Here is an 18,409-nt window from a genome sequence, read left to right on the forward strand (position 1 = left end):
GGAGTAAATTTACGATATCACAGAATTTATATCAACAGAAATGAATTCTTCTCGTTGCGAAGTATCAAATTAAAAAAAAACATCAATTTATCTCAACTAGTTCCCGAGTAATAAGTTATTAAAGTCGCGCAGTTGAATTTGAACGTCCGAGTCGACTTTCGCTCGGACTCGCAGCAGCTTCCCCCACCCTGCCGCCAGGCAGCTGCGCAACAAAAGCATCCGTGTTCCGCCGATGTTAATTAATTCCTTTTTTCAACTTACCTTTACATCTTGCATACGATCTTTGGAGTAATGATATTGGAAAAGCTACCGATCATAGTTATATTTTTTGTTTCTCGCTAAATACTAAAATTGTTGAATAGCTGGTTATAATGTTTATCGGGCCGTAGCTCCTTCAATTTTCAAGATAATTGAAATTTTCTTTTTTTAAATGAAAGCTCTTTGAATTTGTCATCAACGTGTGTAATCAAAAGTTTAAAATAAAAGTTGCAAACAGTGTAAATTGCATTTTGCAACTAAGGAAATTCAAACAAAAAATTCTCTTAGTCGCAAAATTGCATTTTTTTGCCAAGTAATAACGGTTTTCCATATATAATAACGAAATCTACCGATGAAAAAATCACCGTCACCACGAATTCAACTCAGGTTTGTACAGAGTGAACTTTCGTTAATTTGTTTATAACGCTATTAGTCGTAAACTATTTCACTTACCGAGTACAGATTTCGCACACGTGTTCTCTAGTTAGAAGAGAGTAATTTATGTCAATTACGAGGCGTTACAATACAAATATAATCGTCTCCCGATAGTTTATTTATAATTAATTATTGATTGGTTTTTTGCGTGTAACTTTCCAACAAATTGATTGTTTTTTTCGTGCAACAGCTACTTCTGTTCGGTATTTCAAGACAAACAAAAAAGTATAAAGGTTTTTTCCTGTAGAATCAATAGCTTCGAAGTTATTAGCAAATAACGTGAAATTTCACAAAAATTCGTCAAATTAACGGGCTATAAACAATGAACACATTCTACGAATTACCACGAATTTTTTTTGGTTATTGTACATACTATGTACGACCCACACACAAAGTTCCAGCCTGTCCCGAGCCAACATTGCGAAATGCTCATTTTCGGGCTATAACGCCTGGACTATTGGTACTAAATAATCGAACTAGATATTTTTAGTGACGTTACTAGAGTTGCGATTCGCGTCCGTATCCGTCCGCATTCATACGTAGCTATGGGAACGGGGTCTTAAAGAAACCATCAAACAATGGTTTTTTCGAAATGAATCAATTTTTTTTAGAAAATATGGCTTAATTTAAGATAAAAAGATCTTTTGCAACTTTTTCATAAATTGGATATTTCAAAAGTTATAAATTTTGCAAGGTCAAATATTTAACATTTTTCGTTAACTTTGAGCGTTAATAACTTCTGATCAAATAAATATTTCTAAAAGACCCACTTTTTCAGTAAGTCTTTGTACAGATTGATATAATTAAAAATTAAGAAGACAGCCTACAATTTTTAGAACAATTTTAAGAAAAAAATTTTTTTTTTCAAAATAGTCTAAAAAAATTAAAACATCGTTTTTTGAAAAAGTGCTCGCCTTAAGTGGAAATACAGATCATAACGAATAAAATGAGCTTTCCCAAAATAATTTTCGTTCACTCCAACGTTCAGAAAAAGGTGGCAAAGTCAATTTTTTTTAAAATAAGGCGTGACGGTTAACGGAGCTTTCTGATGCTACTAATCATAATTTTGGAGCTTGAAACAGAGAAAATAAAAGCTTACACCGAGCACTTGGAGATAAAAAAAGTTTTATATATTGATATCTTCAATAAAGTGGTTTTTACAAGGCTATGAATTTTATCCATTTAACACAGGCTGTCTTCTTAATTTTTAATTATATCAACCTGTAGACAAAGACTTATTGAAAAAGTGATATTTCTTTTAGAAATATTTATTTGATCAGAAATTATTAACGCTCAAAGTTAACGAAAAATGTTAAATATTTGACCTTGCAAAATTTATAACTTTTGAAATATCCATTTTTTGAAAAAGTTGCAAAAGATCTTTTTATCTAAAAATAAGCCATATTTTCTAAAAAAATTGATTCATTGCGGAAAAACCATTGTTTGATGGTTTCTTTAAACAAATACATTTTAAACAAATTTCTTCGCAATTTTAGCAACATCTAATTGAATTCGGATTCAGCGATTCAAAATACAAGCTCAGAATTAAACTCAAAGCGGATTTAACTTTTTTGCAATGAATGTTCTCATTTTAGCATGATGATCGAATCACTAATTTTTTTCATAATATTAATATTTTTGAAGGTATTAAAATAATAATTTCACAAAAGCAAAGTTTTCATAAATAATTATAATCAAAATCGATCTGGATAGTATCTGGAAATCCAGGTCAAATCTATATAGAATTCATACGAATCTACATGGATATCCAGGTGGATATCCATGTGCAAATTTAATCTAGATTTCCAGATGGATTTTTTTAATAAGTTAATTTTTATCTTTTTTAATGTGCACTGTAATTTAAATTTATTATAATGAAAACTTGATTTACTCGATTCGATTCTTTTGAAAAAAAAAATCGATTTTAAAGAATCTAATTTTATTATTAATTTAATTAAATAGTAAGCCTTGTGAGTAAATGTAAAAATGTTGGTTATCAGCTTTATTAAAATCATCTTGCTTTGTAATTATGCTACTCATAATTTTACTTGTTTCTGAAATATATTAAAAAGAAACATGTACAAACAGTAAAATATTTACTGTATACGAAAAATGTAATTTGTTACATTTTTTATAAAGATATCATAGCTCTTTTTAAAGACATTTCCTTATTCTTTCTTTTACTGCTCTTTTTTTTCTGATTTTTCGTAGCTTCTTTAAACAAATAAATTCCTTGTTTTTCTTCAATTTCTTTCTGTATATAAGCCATTCCGTATAGATTAAATCCAAGAGTATCCTAAAAAGAAAAGTATATATATGTATACCTAATAAATTATTAAAAATAAAAATGAAATATTCATACTCTCAATGTAGATATCTGCTGTAAAGCCAAAGATTTGATTATTTCTATTTCAGGCAACAATTCTTGACTAGCAATAATTGGTCCATGATGTGCTTGAATTAAACTCAATGTTAATTTTACTACTAATTCTGATTCATATTGGCTCTTCAGTAGATTTGGTAATATTTTTAAAATATCACATGCAGCCGAATATGGTAACAGTAATAGTGCTTCATCAAAATCGCTAGAAAGTGAAGAAAAACATGCAAATATAATAATTATGTTTATTATAACGATGAACGATTGATTATTTGTAATTTTGTTAATTATTTTTAATTTATTCCACTTAAACAATAAAATCAAATACGCTGCGAAAAAACATACATTACCTTGGCTTCACTCGTTTAATGGTTTCTAATAAAAATTCTTCGACATTTTTACATTTATAAGCTTGCATTAATGGTGGTAAAGCTGGCATAGTTTTTGACGAAGTAATAAACGAACACTCTTCTTTATATTTTTTACATACATCAAGACATTCTAGTATTAATTCAGCCTAAAATTTGAAATTTTAATTATACTTATTTATTTAAAAACACGAAAGAAAAAGAAAAATTATAATTATTAATAACCGATTGATAATTTTATTTATTTTTTTTTTAAACTATTATGAATTATTAGGATAGGGTAGTATATTAAATAATTCATTCAGTGTGAAAATATCTTAGTCAACTTATTACATTAAAATATTTTATACGACACGCAGAAATTTCTTTCTTATTACTTACGTAAGATTTCGGACAAGATAGCACTCATGTATATGTTCTATTGAGATGATAGTAGCTAAAGAAAATGTCGATATAAAATATCATATATCATGAAAATGTACTACCACCTACTTAATAAGTTTATGAGAACTCCTGTCACTCATGCGCGCGTTTCTTAGTTTTATCAACCGCCTGGTAGTAGGTGTAATTGATAAAAATGTGAGAATTGAAAAATCATTAAATAAAAATTGTTGCATCTGATGCATATATCGAATTGTAAATTTAGCGAAAAACTTGAAAATTCAATAGTTTAAAAATGCATGAAATGTAGAAATCATAATTTTTCACGCATGTTTGCTATAAATTAAGTCCCGAATTTCTATTTCATTTGAACAGTTACGACCTCTCAAATCGACTCGAAACTTTATATCAAGACCGGATTTTCGTGCAAGATCAATACATTACACGTATATAATCATCGAAAATTTTTCTCATAGCAAAAATTTCTCTATGAAATGGTATCACAAAAATATTAAAAACACTAAGACGGTCCTAATGCATATGATACTAATTTTTAAGTAAATAGAGTCAAAATTAAACTTTTAATATTGGCAGAGTATAAATATATCATACCAAAACCTGTAAAACATAAAATAATGAAAGTATAGAAAAAAATAAATAAAAAAAGAAAGCATATAATAATAAAATTATGATATAAACAATAATAGATAATACTACAACACGTTACATTATTTATTATTGTTTGCAGTTCTCGAGATTTTCGAGCATTTAAACTATTTAAATTTTTAAGGTTTTCCTAAATTCTTAACTAAACGCAGTAGTATCTAAAATATCAAAAATCTAAAATTTTTTGAAGAGTTAGAGAACTAGAATAAATAAGAATTATCGTAAAAGATTTTATAGTTAACAATTAATTCATTGTGAATATTTAAATTAAATTGTAAACTTATAAAATACATCATTTTTTAGATAATTCGTGAATTTTATCAGGAATAGAATTTAAGTTCAAAATAATAAAAAAGTTATGAAGTAAAAGCTTACTGCTTTTTCGCTATTCACTGTTTTGCGAGTTGGTAATATCTGATTCTTTAGCCCTTGAACTGCTGTCGTTTCGCTAGTTGCTAAATCATTTTCTTGTCTTTCTCTCTCTTCTTCAGCTTCATCTTCAAGAACCAATATTTCTGAGCTTTTTTCATAAATACGAACAACTTTATCAGAACCACATGAAGCAACAAAATGTCCATTTGGCGATACTGCACAACCGTATGCCTGTCCTGCATGACCCTTTATACAAAATATTAGTTGAAATATTTTTATAAATCTCAAATTGAGCTAGGAAAAAAGTTATATATTTACTTTAAGTGTAACAATTTTTTGAAAATTGTCAGCATCCCATTCTTTAACTTGACCATCTTTTCCGCACGTGAATAAATAATGAGTATTAGGTACGAAAGCAAGTCCCGTAACTGAATCATCATGAGCAAATAAAGATTTATGGCAATCTCCAAAATCCATTCCAAAAATTTTAATATTTCGATCACCAGATCCTGTTGCAATCAGTGTAGAATCACTAGAAATATCCATGGTCAAAACTGGTAATTTATGTCCATAAAGTGACATGAAAAACTATAAATAAATTGATTAATCGCACAACTGTATGAAAAAGTATCAATGTTTTGAAAAATTGAAGGCTTACTTTAAATGTGTCTAAGAAGAAGATTTTTACTGTAGAATCCATAAGTGCAACAGCAATAAATCGATTGTTTGGAGTCACCCTCACACAAAGAACAGATTCATCTAATTTTAATGTTTTTTTATGTACAACGGAGAGAACTTTGGCTTTATTATCACTTTCTTGATCCACAATAAGTTCAAAATGCCAAAACTTGACACATTTATCTCCACCACCACTAACAACTCCTTGCTACAAACATACATTATTTTATAATAATTAATAAAACAGTAATGATAATATCTTCAATAACAGCAATAAATAAGTATATTCAAAACACTAAAAGTAACATTTTTGCTTACCAATGTGGGTAACAATGTAACACTCCATAATTCCGCTTGATGCGCTGTAATTTCTTCCAAAATGTCACCAGATGCAATGTCAATGATCAACATTTTTCCGTTTTTCAAACCTACTATTAAATTTCTATCACCAGGTACAAATGTAACACATAAACCATATCCACATTCAACAGTTCGTAAACATGTTAATGTAGGCCTACAACATTAAAAATATATAAAATAAATTTTGGTTTTTAATCTCATTGTTCAATAAATTGTTCAAATGTACCTGTTCCATAATTTTACTGAATCTCCACTTACAGTAGCAAACGCCAAATTATCAGAACTAAAACAAACAGCTCGTACATCAGTACGATGACCATGAGAACTTACTGTTCTCAATTTGTGTGGTTCTTTATTTTTTTCTGTTAATACTAAAGAATGGAGTTCAATACTATTATTACTCACAACTGTAGATATCTGTAACAGTGGTTGATTTAAATAAATCGTGAAAAAATGAAAATTTCATTAATCGATATTTGAAATGTCTATTTGAAAAATCTATATCACGTATACTACATGTCACAACTGAACAAGTCATTTTTTAGTGCACTTTTCGATCTGAATTTTATAAAAAAAAATGCTTTTTGTTGAAAATGAAAATAACTAATGTAACTTTCTTGCGGATTTCCCAGAGAAGCCACCAAACATGACATTTTTTAGAATTTCTGTTAAATTAAATCTTGGTTTACGCACGTTGTATCATAAAATATCGAACGACGTTAGGAGCATAAAACAATTTCACGCTCCTGTGAACGTTTTTTCTCATATGAAATTACATTATTTCATTAATATCATTACATATTGTTATGAACAGAAATTGTAGTTCTCCAATAATATTGAAGATTATATTTTTGAAAATATTTCTATAATAAGAAGCATTCGAAAATAATACTATTTAAATTAAATTTATTAACTTACTCTAAGCTCTCCTTCTCGTCCTATTATCAAGTCTAATGATTTTGCTGCTTTTGATAACTTTATTAGTGGAAGACGATTAACTTGATCCTTTAAAATTGTATTCATTTCTGCCTCGTGCAGTTTTTCTTTTGTTTCTTCATTCCTAATTAAAAATTTTTAAATAAATTTTATGTAAATTAGATATACCAAATTTTGGAAGGAAATTGCAATACCACATGATACAATAAATCACATACTTTGCCATTTTTTTCTTTAATTTTTCCAGACGTTTTGACTTTTTTGTTTTTATTTGATCCTCAGATAGAAAATGAAATAATTCCACTGATTCATCACTGCCATGACATCCAATGACTTGTCTACTATAATCAGAAATTAATGAGTTTATACGTCCTTTTCCAATTCTTGCAATACTGCCTAATTTGATACAGCGCAATGGATATTTCTAGAAAAAAATTATTTTGTTTATTCCTTGAAGGAACAGAACCAACTTGTTTACTAATGATTGTTTACCATACTGCTGTCATCATCTTCATCATCTTCCAATGTTAAATTAGTGATTTCTTTATTATGGTTTGCTGTATCTGAAGTAGCATAGTAAATTTTATAGATATGCAATTCTCTGTCATTACAACCTGTGACTAAATAATGATCATCTTGAACTAATGTGAATCCCCAAATCTAAACAAAGGATATAATTAAAATTAACACAAACATCAAATAAGCGAAATTTAATAACAGTATACCTCAGATCTGTGACCAACAAGAGTTTTAAAATTATATTCGTTGTCTAGATCATAGAATTTTATAAATGTATCTTTGCTAGAACTAATTAAAATATTTTGGTCCTTCATAAAAGCAACTTGAGTAATAACACCTTTATGATCAACTAATCTGCAAATACCAGTTTCTGCAACTACATCCCATACAATTATATCTGTATCCTTGAATCATAAAAGTTGATATTTTTTTCAAGTTCAAAATTAGAAATAAAAATTTAATAACTTACTTTTGATCCAGATACTAATCGGTGGCCTAAATTATCATAAGCTAAACAAGTAACTTCACAATGATGCCCAATAAAAACACTTATGTTTTCAGCAGAACGCAAGTCAAATGTTTTCACTGATCCATCATCGTATCCAGCAGCAATTTGTCTTTTATTTGGAGATGCTGCTAAATATGTGACATTTGCTTTTTCTCCAGATAAAACTTGAATCTATACATAAAAATTACTTCATATAACAAACATAATTTTTATCTTGTTATATAGTTTTGCTAACACTTTTGTAATACATACTTTTTCACCTAAACGAAGGTCCCAAATGTAGATGTGTTCACAAGCACCTACAGCTACAAATCTTCCTTCTTGACCTTCTAATGTAACAAATATTATGTTACATTTTGGATTGGCAATGATATTTAAATTTCCTCCGGCAATATATTTCATATATTGTTTTGTAACCCCCATGATAATATTATTAAAAATCAAAATCGCAGTTAAAATTTATACAGAAAAATAGCACAAATGTCCTAATGAAACATTCATGTGTGTAGCATTTAAAACTATATATTTTTAACTGTTCACAATAAATAATTACTTTTGTCATTTAAACCTAAATGAGTGACTTTTCTATTAACATTTTATTCAATTCAATGAAAACAATTGAAAACCTTTTATTAAATAAATATAAAAACACATTCAATTCACGGAACACGTGTTGATACTGTAGTGAGTGTAGTGTTTCTGTTCTGTTCTGTTGGTTAGTGATGTTCGATTATATTCGATTAATCGATAAGCATTCGATTATTTAACAAAATATTCGATTTTTTTTCTCGATTATTTTGAAACTTGATTATTACAGCTTCGATTATTTTTTGGCCAATAATCGAATCGATCTGCACTTTGTGCAATTTGTGTTTTGCGCATGCGTGGATATTATTCTCTCTATTTACATACGTTCGAATAGAAAAGAAATTTGTGACGGTTGAATGTGAGGTGAGCGTGAGACGTGAGCTGAGGTGCAATAGGTAGAATCGAGAATGGATAACAATGATCATGATGTTTTCAACCCATTCGTCGAAGACAGACAAAATCAAGGTGCATAAAAAAATTTTATTTACATATTTACTACATTTAAGTTTAAAAATTTTATTGTTGTAGTAGCAATTCAAAGTTTATTTAAATCATTGGACGATGTTGAATATTTGCCTGTTAAATTGTAAATGATTGAAATAAGCAATGACCTTTTAATAAATACCATCAGAACGTAATTTGCATTGTTTAATTTATCAGTAGTTCTTATTTCCTATTTATTTTTCTTATTATAATATTGTTTCCATATATTTATAAGCACTTTATTCTTTTTTTTTAATTAAAACAACCATCGATTATTCATTTGATTAATCGATTATTTTCAAATAAAATTATGTAACGGTCCTATTTATGAGCTATTTATTAAATCACTGAATTACTGCAACTAGTCTAACGTATCTATCTGTTTATTCCAATCAATACATTAAGCGGCGCTACCTCACTGTTTACACGATTGTATACAAATAAGAGTCGAATCAAAATAAACAGCGTGACGTCACAAAGTAATAGACATAGATATAATGATTTAGGATATTAAGAAAAATATGTTAATTAGAGATAATTTTAATATAACAAAGTATTGATTATATAGATTTTAGCATGTAGATTCATAATATTATAACAAAAATCACATTCAATTATGAAATAATAATGAATATCAATATGCAAAGTTGATTTATTTATTACGTTAACATATGAAATATTAGAAAAATGTAAATAATTCATATGCAAAGTGAATAAGCATAGAACATGAGTAAGAATTGGTTTCGTTAATAACAGCTAAATAATAACTGTTATTAGTAAATAAACAATTAATAATTTATTTAAACAATAAGCTATATATAGAACGAAAATATTAAGTTTATACTTGATAATGATAAATTTATGATTTAGAAATCTTAGATAATTAATCTAATAATTGCATATTAAGATTAGAAAAAACCGTTACAAATATGAAAAATTAGTCATAATTCAAATGTTATTAATTAATTTAAATAATTAATTTTGGAGAATACTTCCAAAATTAATCAACTATAAAGTTATATGAAAATTTAAGAATTTTCTATTGTAAATATTGTAATATCACGTTAATTAACTTTATTAGTTAATAACTTTTGACGACACTATTGGCGATAATTGTATATTGTATAAAATCAACAAATAACAAATTCTGTAAAGTTTACATGTGTTAAAAACTTAATATTAATGGTTATTTACTTGTAAATTAAGAAAACTCATTTCTCAAAATTCGCGAATGCCTCTCGAATTTTCGATGACATCTCTCCTGCAAAAATAAGCGGGAAAATCTATGTATAAATAGGCCCACCTCTGCACAGGCTAGCATTCACTTCTAGCCTTGCAAGGTGAGCGCATGAGTCTGAATAAACTTGGATTATACCTAAGTTCTTTCTCTCATTGTGATTAACTGAGCAAGACTGTCCCTTCCTTATAATTTGAGCTCGACTTATAGAACATCTCGCGCTATAAGAAACTTGGGCCGAATTATATCTGTGGCGACGCGCGTACGGCATATTTTCAATGTTCGATGTTCGATTGTGAAGTTGCCGTCGTAGAGCTGATTTTGTTATATTCGACGCGCCAATGTTTCTACATGATTTTTCTTCAGTCGTTATTATGACAGCTAATCATAATCACATATAATAAAGCTATTTGCTATATATTGTCTCTACACATTCATTCTCTTCATTGGTGACCCCGAATTAAAGTATATTTAAAAAAAAAAAGAAAGTTAACTTTTGAGAGTGAAGTATGGTGTTACCCCGAGACAACCAGCAAGAAGAGCTCCTTGCACAACTCGAACAGTTTCGCCTCGACAACGAGCGACTCACTCGGGAACTGGCTCAGCAGCAGGAGCAACAACTGCAACAACAGCGACAGCAGAACAATGATGGCCTTGCAGCAGGCGGCGCACCCGCCCCAGTTACCCCCATCCCTGCACCGGCAGTTCATCGTGTTGCTGTCAAGCTGCCGCCCTTTTGGTCGGACCGGCCTAGCATGTGGTTCGCGCAGGCGGATTCGCAATTCATTATCTCCAACATCACAAACGAAGTAACAAAATTCCATTACGTCGTTTCACAATTGGATACTCGTATAGCTGTCGAAGTTGAGGATGTCATCGTCAATCCGCCCGCCGATAATCCGTATACTTTTTTGCGCACCAAACTGATTGAGCGTTTGTCTGCCTCAGAGGAACAACGCGTGAGGCGCCTGATTAGTGAGGAGGAACTAGGTGATCACAAACCCTCGCAGTTCCTTCGCCACCTTCGCACGCTTATTGGCACGACAGTCATCCCGGATAACCTCTTGCGTTAGTTTTGGCTCCAGCGTCTTCCGTCTCACGTTCAAGCCATCATCACTGCGCAAATGACGGCTCAACCGACCTTGACCCTCGATAATCAGTCCGAAATCGCTGACAAAATCATCGAGGTGTCTCCAGCAACGCCTTTATCCGTCCGAGCCACCTCTGTTTCAACGTCCGCCGAACAAGAAGTATCAAACAACGCGCTGATTTGTGCCATCGAATCGTTGTCAAAGGAAGTCGTAGAGCTTCGTAGAAATCGAAGCAACAGCCGAGGACGTCAACGCAGCCAATATAAGCAAGATTTCAGTCCTGATTCATCTCGTCTGTGTTGGTACCATCGCAAATTCCAGGATAAAGCTACGAAGTGCACCAAGCCGTGTGCTTACAAACCGGGAAACGACTACGGCAGTTCGTAAGGACGGCGTCGAACTGTTTGTCTCCGGGCAGCCGTCTCTTCGTGACCGATCAGACCTCCAAGCGCAATTTTCTTGTTGACACAGGGTCTGATATTTGTTGTTATCCTCGTCGTTTTCTTCGTCAGCGTTCTTCTCCTACTAATTTTAACTTGGTTGCAGCGAACGGCAGTGCAATTAAGACGTACGGCTATCTCCCGCTTAATCTTAATTTTGGTTTGCGGAGGGAGTTCAAATGGAAGTTTGTCATCGCTGACGTTGATGTCCCAATCATCGGTTCGGATTTTATGTCGCACTTCCATTTGCTACCTGATTGTCATATGAAACTTCTCGTTGATGGTACCACTAATTTACGAACAAACGCTCAGGTAAAAAAAGTTTTTCAGCTCAGTGTGAAAACCGTCGCAATGTTTTCTTTGCCCGAATTTTCTCATATTCTCGCTGAATTTCCTGATTTGACTCATCCTTGTGGTAAAGATCGTGAGATTAAACACAATACTGTTCATTACATTCACACTACTCCAGGTCCTCCAGTCTCTAGTACTCCTCGTCGATTAGCTCCGGACAAACTCAACGTCGCCAAGAAACAATTTAAGGACATGGTCGAGGCTGGCACAGCCCGCCCTTCTTCAAGTTGTTGGTCGTCACCGTTGCATTTAGCTCCAAAAGGCGAGTCGGACTGGAGACCCTGTGGTGATTATCGTCATCTCAATAGCCGTACTATTCCGGATCGTTATCCTGTTCGGCACATCCACGATTTCACAAGTAATTTAGATGGTTGCACGATCTTTTCAAAAATCGACCTTGTCAAAGCGTATAACCAAATTCCTGTTTTCGTTGACATTTGCAAAACTGACATTACTACACCATTCGGTCTTTTCGAATTTCCTTATATGACGTTCGGTCTTCGTAACGCAGGTCAAACTTTCCAACGCTTTATGGATGAAGTTCTGTTCGGTTTAGATTTTTGCTACGCTTATATTGACGACATATTAATTTTCTCTCGTTCTATTGATGAGCATAAAAAGCACCTCAGAATTGTTTTCGAGCGTCTTTCTCGATACGGTGTCATAGTTAATGCGTCAAAATGTGTTTTCGGTGTTCCGGAACTCAATTTTCTTGGATATATGGTATCTTCGAGCGGTATTCAAGCTCCGCATGAGCGTATCACGGCAATTCAAAATTTTTCTTTGCCTCAAACTGCGCAGGGCTTACGTCGTTTTCTCGGTATGATGGATTTCTATCGACGATTTATTCCGCACGCTTCTGAGTTTGAAGCACCACTTCACGACGCACTAAGTAACCCACCTTTGAAAGGTAAGCAAAAGGTACCATGGACTCAAGAGCTTGAAAAAGCTTTTCAAGCTTGCAAAGATTGTCTTTCCTCGGCTACTCTTTTAGTTCATCCACGAATTGGTGTACCTCTCGGTATATTCGCTGACGTTTCGGGCTTTGCTGCTGGCGGAAGTTTTCAGCAGTTTGTTAGTGGTTCTTGGCAGCCGCTCGCATTTTTCTCAAAAAAGTTGACTCCTAAACAAGCGCAGTTACCGGCATATTACCGGGAACTTCTTGGTACATATATGACAGTCCACCATTTTCGTCATTTTCTCGAAGGACATCACTTCACTATTTTCACCGATCACAAACCTTTAATTTATGTTTTCGGACAAAAGCGTGACAATTTACCTCCTGTGCAAAGAAATCAGGTTGCATTTATTTCTGAATATACTACAGATATTCAACATATCAGCGGGGCAGATAACGTAGTTGCAGACGCTCTTTCCCGCATTGAGGCAATTTCAAAACCATTGAACTGCGAGTCATTGGCAAGATTTCAAGAAGCCGATGAAAAACTCAAGACTTTTCTGAATCAACCTACGTCTCTTCAGCTTAAGAAGATCAAAGTTTCTGGATGTCAAGGATCAGTGTACTGTGACGTTTCATCTGGTAAGGCAAGACCTTTTATCTCTGCTCCATTTCGTCGTCAAGTTTTTGAACAGCTCCACAGCCTCAGTCATCCTGGAGTCAAAACGACCGTGAAACTTATTAGCGATCGTTTTGTTTGGCCTTCCATGCGGAAGGATTGCCGTATTTGGGCTCGAGCTTGCTTGGATTGTCAACGTTCTAAAATTTCACGTCATGTGAAATCATCTATTGGCATTTTCGATCTTCCAGCTCATCGTTTTTCGCATGTTCACGTCGATATCATTGGTCCTCTGCCTTCCGTTCGCTCTTTTAGGTATTGTCTGACTGTTGTCGATCGTTTCACTCGTTGGCCGGAAGTTTTCCCACTTGAGAACATCACTGCAGAATCTGTCGCTCAAGCATTCCTCAGCGGTTGGATTTCTCGTTTTGGTTGTCCTCAAATCGTTACAACTGATCGAGGTTCTCAATTTACTTCATTTTTGTTTCGTGTACTCGACGATTATTTCAGCATCAAGCACAAATATACCACTAGTTGGCACCCTCCACCTAATGGCCTCGTCGAGTGTCTTCATCGACCTCTTAAGGCTGCTATTATGGCTCATTCTGATGTAAACTGGGTTGAAGCTCTTCCTCTCGTTCTTCTTGGTATTCGCTCTGCTTTCAAAGCCGATATTAATTCATCATCGGCTGAATTAGTCTACGGCGAACCTCTACGTCTCCCAGGCGAGTTTATTTCAGCCAACGCTCAGACTGCTGAAGATCATCCGACTTTCCTGGCCGCTCTTCGTGATCGCATGGCTCGCCTAAGACTAACGCCAGCATCAAGACATTCAAAGCCTGGAGTTTTCGTTTACAAGGAACTTCGAGACTGCACGCACGTATTTTTACGTGAAGGGCCAGAACGACGATCTCTGCAACAACCATACAGAGGCCCTTTCGAAATTATTGACCGCAACGATAAAACTATGACTCTAAAAATTAACAACAAACCAAACCAAGTTACGATTGACAGATGTGTACCAGCGTTTATTTTAAATGAACCACCACCAGTTTTCTCATCACCATCGAAGCCTACGCCCTCATCTTCACCACCAGATGAGAAGCTTTTACCTCCACCTGCACCATCACCAGTGAAACCTTTGCCTCCACCTGCATCACTATTTAAAAAGCCAGAGCGGACAACTCGTTCCGGAAGACGTGTGCATTTCCCGGACCGTTTCCAACCCTGACCTTTTTCACTCCGCAGGGGGGTAGTGTGGCGACGCGCGTACGGCATATTTTCAATGTTCGATGTTCGATTGTGAAGTTGCCGTCGTAGAGCTGATTTTGTTATATTCGACGCGCCAATGTTTCTACATGATTTTTCTTCAGTCGTTATCATGACAGCTAATCATAATCACATATAATAAAGCTATTTGCTATATATTGTCTCTACACATTCATTCTCTTCATATCCTATCAAAGAAAGACTTTAGCTCTGCTTATGGGACAATTCGCACCATAAGAAACTAGGGCATTGTCTGACTTTCCTCGAAACATTGTACTTATTTATGTATATTTGATTTACTTATTGATTACATTTGATTTATTTATCTATTTTATTGACAATTAGAGTAAAATCATTGGAAACAAATTCTTACTCATTAGCTAGATACGAGAGTTCGAATTATTTTATTTATAAGTGATATAACATCACAATGGATTATCAAGAATCGATTATTTTGGTAATTCGATTATTAGGAATCGAATACTTTTTCGAATAATCGAACATCACTACTGTTGGTATTCGTTGGCTCTGGTGTTGACTCACAATATAGCGAGTCTGTGTCCCATGTGACGAACGGACACGTCACGTTGCGTCTATAACATATGTATATGACAGGTACGAAATAAGGCGCAAGCGCAAACAGCATACGTACACCCGCGAGATTTATGAACGTCGATAATATAAGCGTAAACGTGTAAATGGTCACTTGAAAATGCAACGCTTAGTAAGAATATTCAAAGGGAAAAACAAACGAATAAAGAAAGATTTATTGCACTACAATCTCGACTACGGCATCTACTCGAGCGCGCCGACGTCTGCGCTACACATGTTGCTCACCTGGACAAATTGCGAGCGCAAGATTGGCATCGGAGCAAACAGCAGAAAAAATGCTCTAATCCGGCAATAAAGGATGAAGCACGTAGGTCCGAACGTGCCGCGAAAACTTTCCCTTCCTTCGAGGCCTTTCTCGAAGAAAGGATGACGCCCACTTCATCAAATGATTGGATGCCGAAAAAACTCTCACTCTTCCCTCTCTTTGGAGGTGTTGATGCTAAACCTACCCCTTTGGGAGTGACAGAGGGGAGCGCCGAGGAGGACGCTGCAGGACAATGACAAGTCAGTCAGAGCAGAGCCCTCACGAGAGAAACTTGTTAAATTTTTCTTGTATTTTACGTCATTAAAAAGCAATTGGCAGTTTGAAGCATAACTGATCTCTGTTTTCATTTGAATTTTCCACGCTACCCAAATTATAAAGTCGGTCAATGAACGCTCTCATTCCTTATTTATCGAGTCACGTTCAAATTCATCACGCGCTTACAACTAAATACAAATTATTCATTGTTCGCGCCAACGGTAAGAGTGGGGTTATTACACTGGTGGCAGCGGTCGTGGATACGAAATTTTAACAAAAATAAAATATAAACCAGTAAACGATCATACGCTATCAACATCTATAGCAAGTATCTTTGAGATTACAAGTTTTCAAAAGGAAAGAAGAGTCCTCCAGATGCACTGGCCAGGACACGCTACATAGAAATATCAAGATTTGTGTGTGTAATTGTGACTGTACGTGATCTGTGCATATAAACTTTGACTGCGTTATATTATAGTGCACATTGACTGTGAGTGAGCGTGCAATTTTGTGCACAAGTGCCAACTGCCCTCTCCCCGGTTTTAGGCGTGTTTCCCGTGGAGTACAGAGTGAATACCAGGGTAGGCGATTTTTGTGGCCACGCCACGGCTTCTTGCTCAAAAATCGCAGGCTGCGGCTGTCCTCACCAGCATTGTAAGTTTTGTTGCAATTACCGTTTTCAAGTGACCATCGTGATATCGTGGGAAAATATAATCAATTATTTTAGAAGTAAGAATTTCTATAATGTATGAATAATGTATTTAGTATAGTTTGCTTTTGGTAGTCTTACATCAACTTGCGCTGACAGTGTACGATATATTCAACATTTTTTTTTTATATTTATTATTGATTCAATATTCGAAATTTCCGTTGATATTAAACTTGATAATAAGACTCAATTTTGTACTTATACTGATTTAATTAACAATAATAATCGTTCTTTTTATTAATAATATTTCATAAATAAAATTAGTCAAGTTGTTGACTAGCTTTTCAAATTTTCAAATCATTTTTCAATTTTTCAAAAAAAAAAAAAAAAAAAAACAAACAAAACAAAATTACCACGGATTTTTAAATTTAATTTAGCTCAACGATAATTGCTAGCAATTTACTTTTACAAAGAAGTAGCGCACGTTGATTTCAGACTATTAACAGTAAAAATTACACGATCGTCTTATATAATTAAGTGGCGGAGAAAATTTGCCGGAAAGTGTAGATGATTTGTTTAGATTTTCTGCGATCCATATTGCTCTAGTTGTCAGCTGTTAAGTCTTCTTATCGGTATCTGAAATTCAAACGAACACAAGCTGAATGTTCTATAATTAATGCTATTAGTGGTGTATACGGATTCATACTCATCTGATTTCAAACCGGTGTCCCTTCAGTATTGCTTTCATTTGGCCTAATCTCACTCCCCTTGCTGTAAAACACGATAATGTCGGGGCGCGGTAAACGTAGCAACCGCGGTGCAGCCGGTGGCCCGCCTGCTAAAAGAAGCACTAGGAGTGCAACCACCCTCGCCCAAAGGAGCGATGGCGCGGGTAATGTGGGCGAAGCACGAGTTCGCGGAGGGCAAGTGAGTCGAGGTAGGGGCCGTGGAAAAACGTCTAGTAGATCGGCGGTACGAACCGTAAACATTGAAAGTATCGATATGGACGCTGAGAACTCGGGCGCAGACGATAGCGATTCAGAAAATCTGCCGTTAGTTCCAAACACGATGAACGCGGAAACATTGAGCTTACCTCGGGTAATCCCTAACGAGATTATGGTTGCCTCTCCCACTTACTACGAAGCGCGAGCAGGCTACAGCGGTAGCGAAGCCAGGCCTTATTACGTCGAACCTAAGACTGCATTAACTCTCATACCGGTGTTCAAGGGGGAGGGTGATTGCGTCGAGGGGTTTGCGGAGAAGTGCGAGGAAGCCAACGGGTTTGTTGAGCCGCGTGCACGTTCGCTCTTTTTGCAGATGATGCGTAACAAATGCGAAGGGGATGCAAAAAATTCTGTTAGCAACAAAACATAGCGACTTAACGAGTTTTCTAAGTGCACTCAAGGATAGATATCGTCCGCCGGAAAGCTTTTCAGATCTGAATGCTCAGCTCAATCGAGTAATACAAAAGCAAGGCGAGTCGATGCGAGATTACGGTACGCGCGTTAGCCTTCTGTTAAACAAGCTCATCCGTGTGGCGCGGTACACCTACCCGGATGGCGCCGCCGCGATCATACAATACGCGCAGGACACAGCACGCGATAGCTTCATAACGGGTATTTGGAGAAACGATTGTACGACTAGAGTTGAGGCTAAGAAACCAAGTACCTTGGAAGGAGCGATCTGCGCTGCTATTGAGGCCGAGATGAAGATTCAACAGAAAGAAGCGCTAAAGGAGCAGAACGGGGCGAACAGGCCCTTCAACAACAGGAAAAGTGTGTACCAAGTAGC

At 34.6% G+C, this 18,409-nt stretch overlaps 1 protein-coding gene across 1 annotated transcript; it reads right to left on the reverse strand.

Annotated features, from left to right (window-relative positions):
• Positions 1-2,689: 2,689 nt before the first annotated feature.
• LOC131675130 (WD repeat-containing protein 3) lies at positions 2,690-8,560 on the reverse strand. The gene is made up of 14 exons (XM_058953988.1): positions 8,114-8,560; positions 7,823-8,032; positions 7,560-7,757; positions 7,327-7,494; positions 7,053-7,258; positions 6,817-6,958; positions 6,125-6,315; positions 5,857-6,052; positions 5,519-5,746; positions 5,179-5,448; positions 4,864-5,106; positions 3,424-3,590; positions 3,056-3,278; positions 2,690-2,989 (listed from the first exon to the last, which is right to left on the reverse strand). The coding sequence occupies exons 1-14, from the start codon at positions 8,282-8,284 to the stop codon at positions 2,825-2,827; spliced, it is 2,778 nt and encodes a 925-aa protein (XP_058809971.1). The 5' UTR covers positions 8,285-8,560; the 3' UTR covers positions 2,690-2,824.
• Between the last annotated feature and the right edge of the window lie 9,849 nt (positions 8,561-18,409).

The sequence above is a fragment of the Phymastichus coffea genome, unplaced genomic scaffold, assembly GCF_024137745.1.
Source record: "Phymastichus coffea isolate CEN01 unplaced genomic scaffold, Cenicafe_Pcof_1.1 PCOF00016, whole genome shotgun sequence".
Lineage (NCBI taxonomy): Eukaryota > Metazoa > Arthropoda > Insecta > Hymenoptera > Eulophidae > Phymastichus > Phymastichus coffea.

Coding starts and splice junctions, on each gene's coding strand:
- LOC131675130 (XM_058953988.1), bottom strand. CDS start 8,284: ATGGGGGTTACAAAACAATATATGAAATATATTGCCGGAGGAAATTTA. Junction 6,053..6,124: donor TCAGTAAAATTATGGAACAG/GTACATTTGAAC, acceptor TTAATGTTGTAG/GCCTACATTAACATGTTTAC. Junction 2,990..3,055: donor AGCAGATATCTACATTGAGA/GTATGAATATTT, acceptor TTTTCTTTTTAG/GATACTCTTGGATTTAATCT.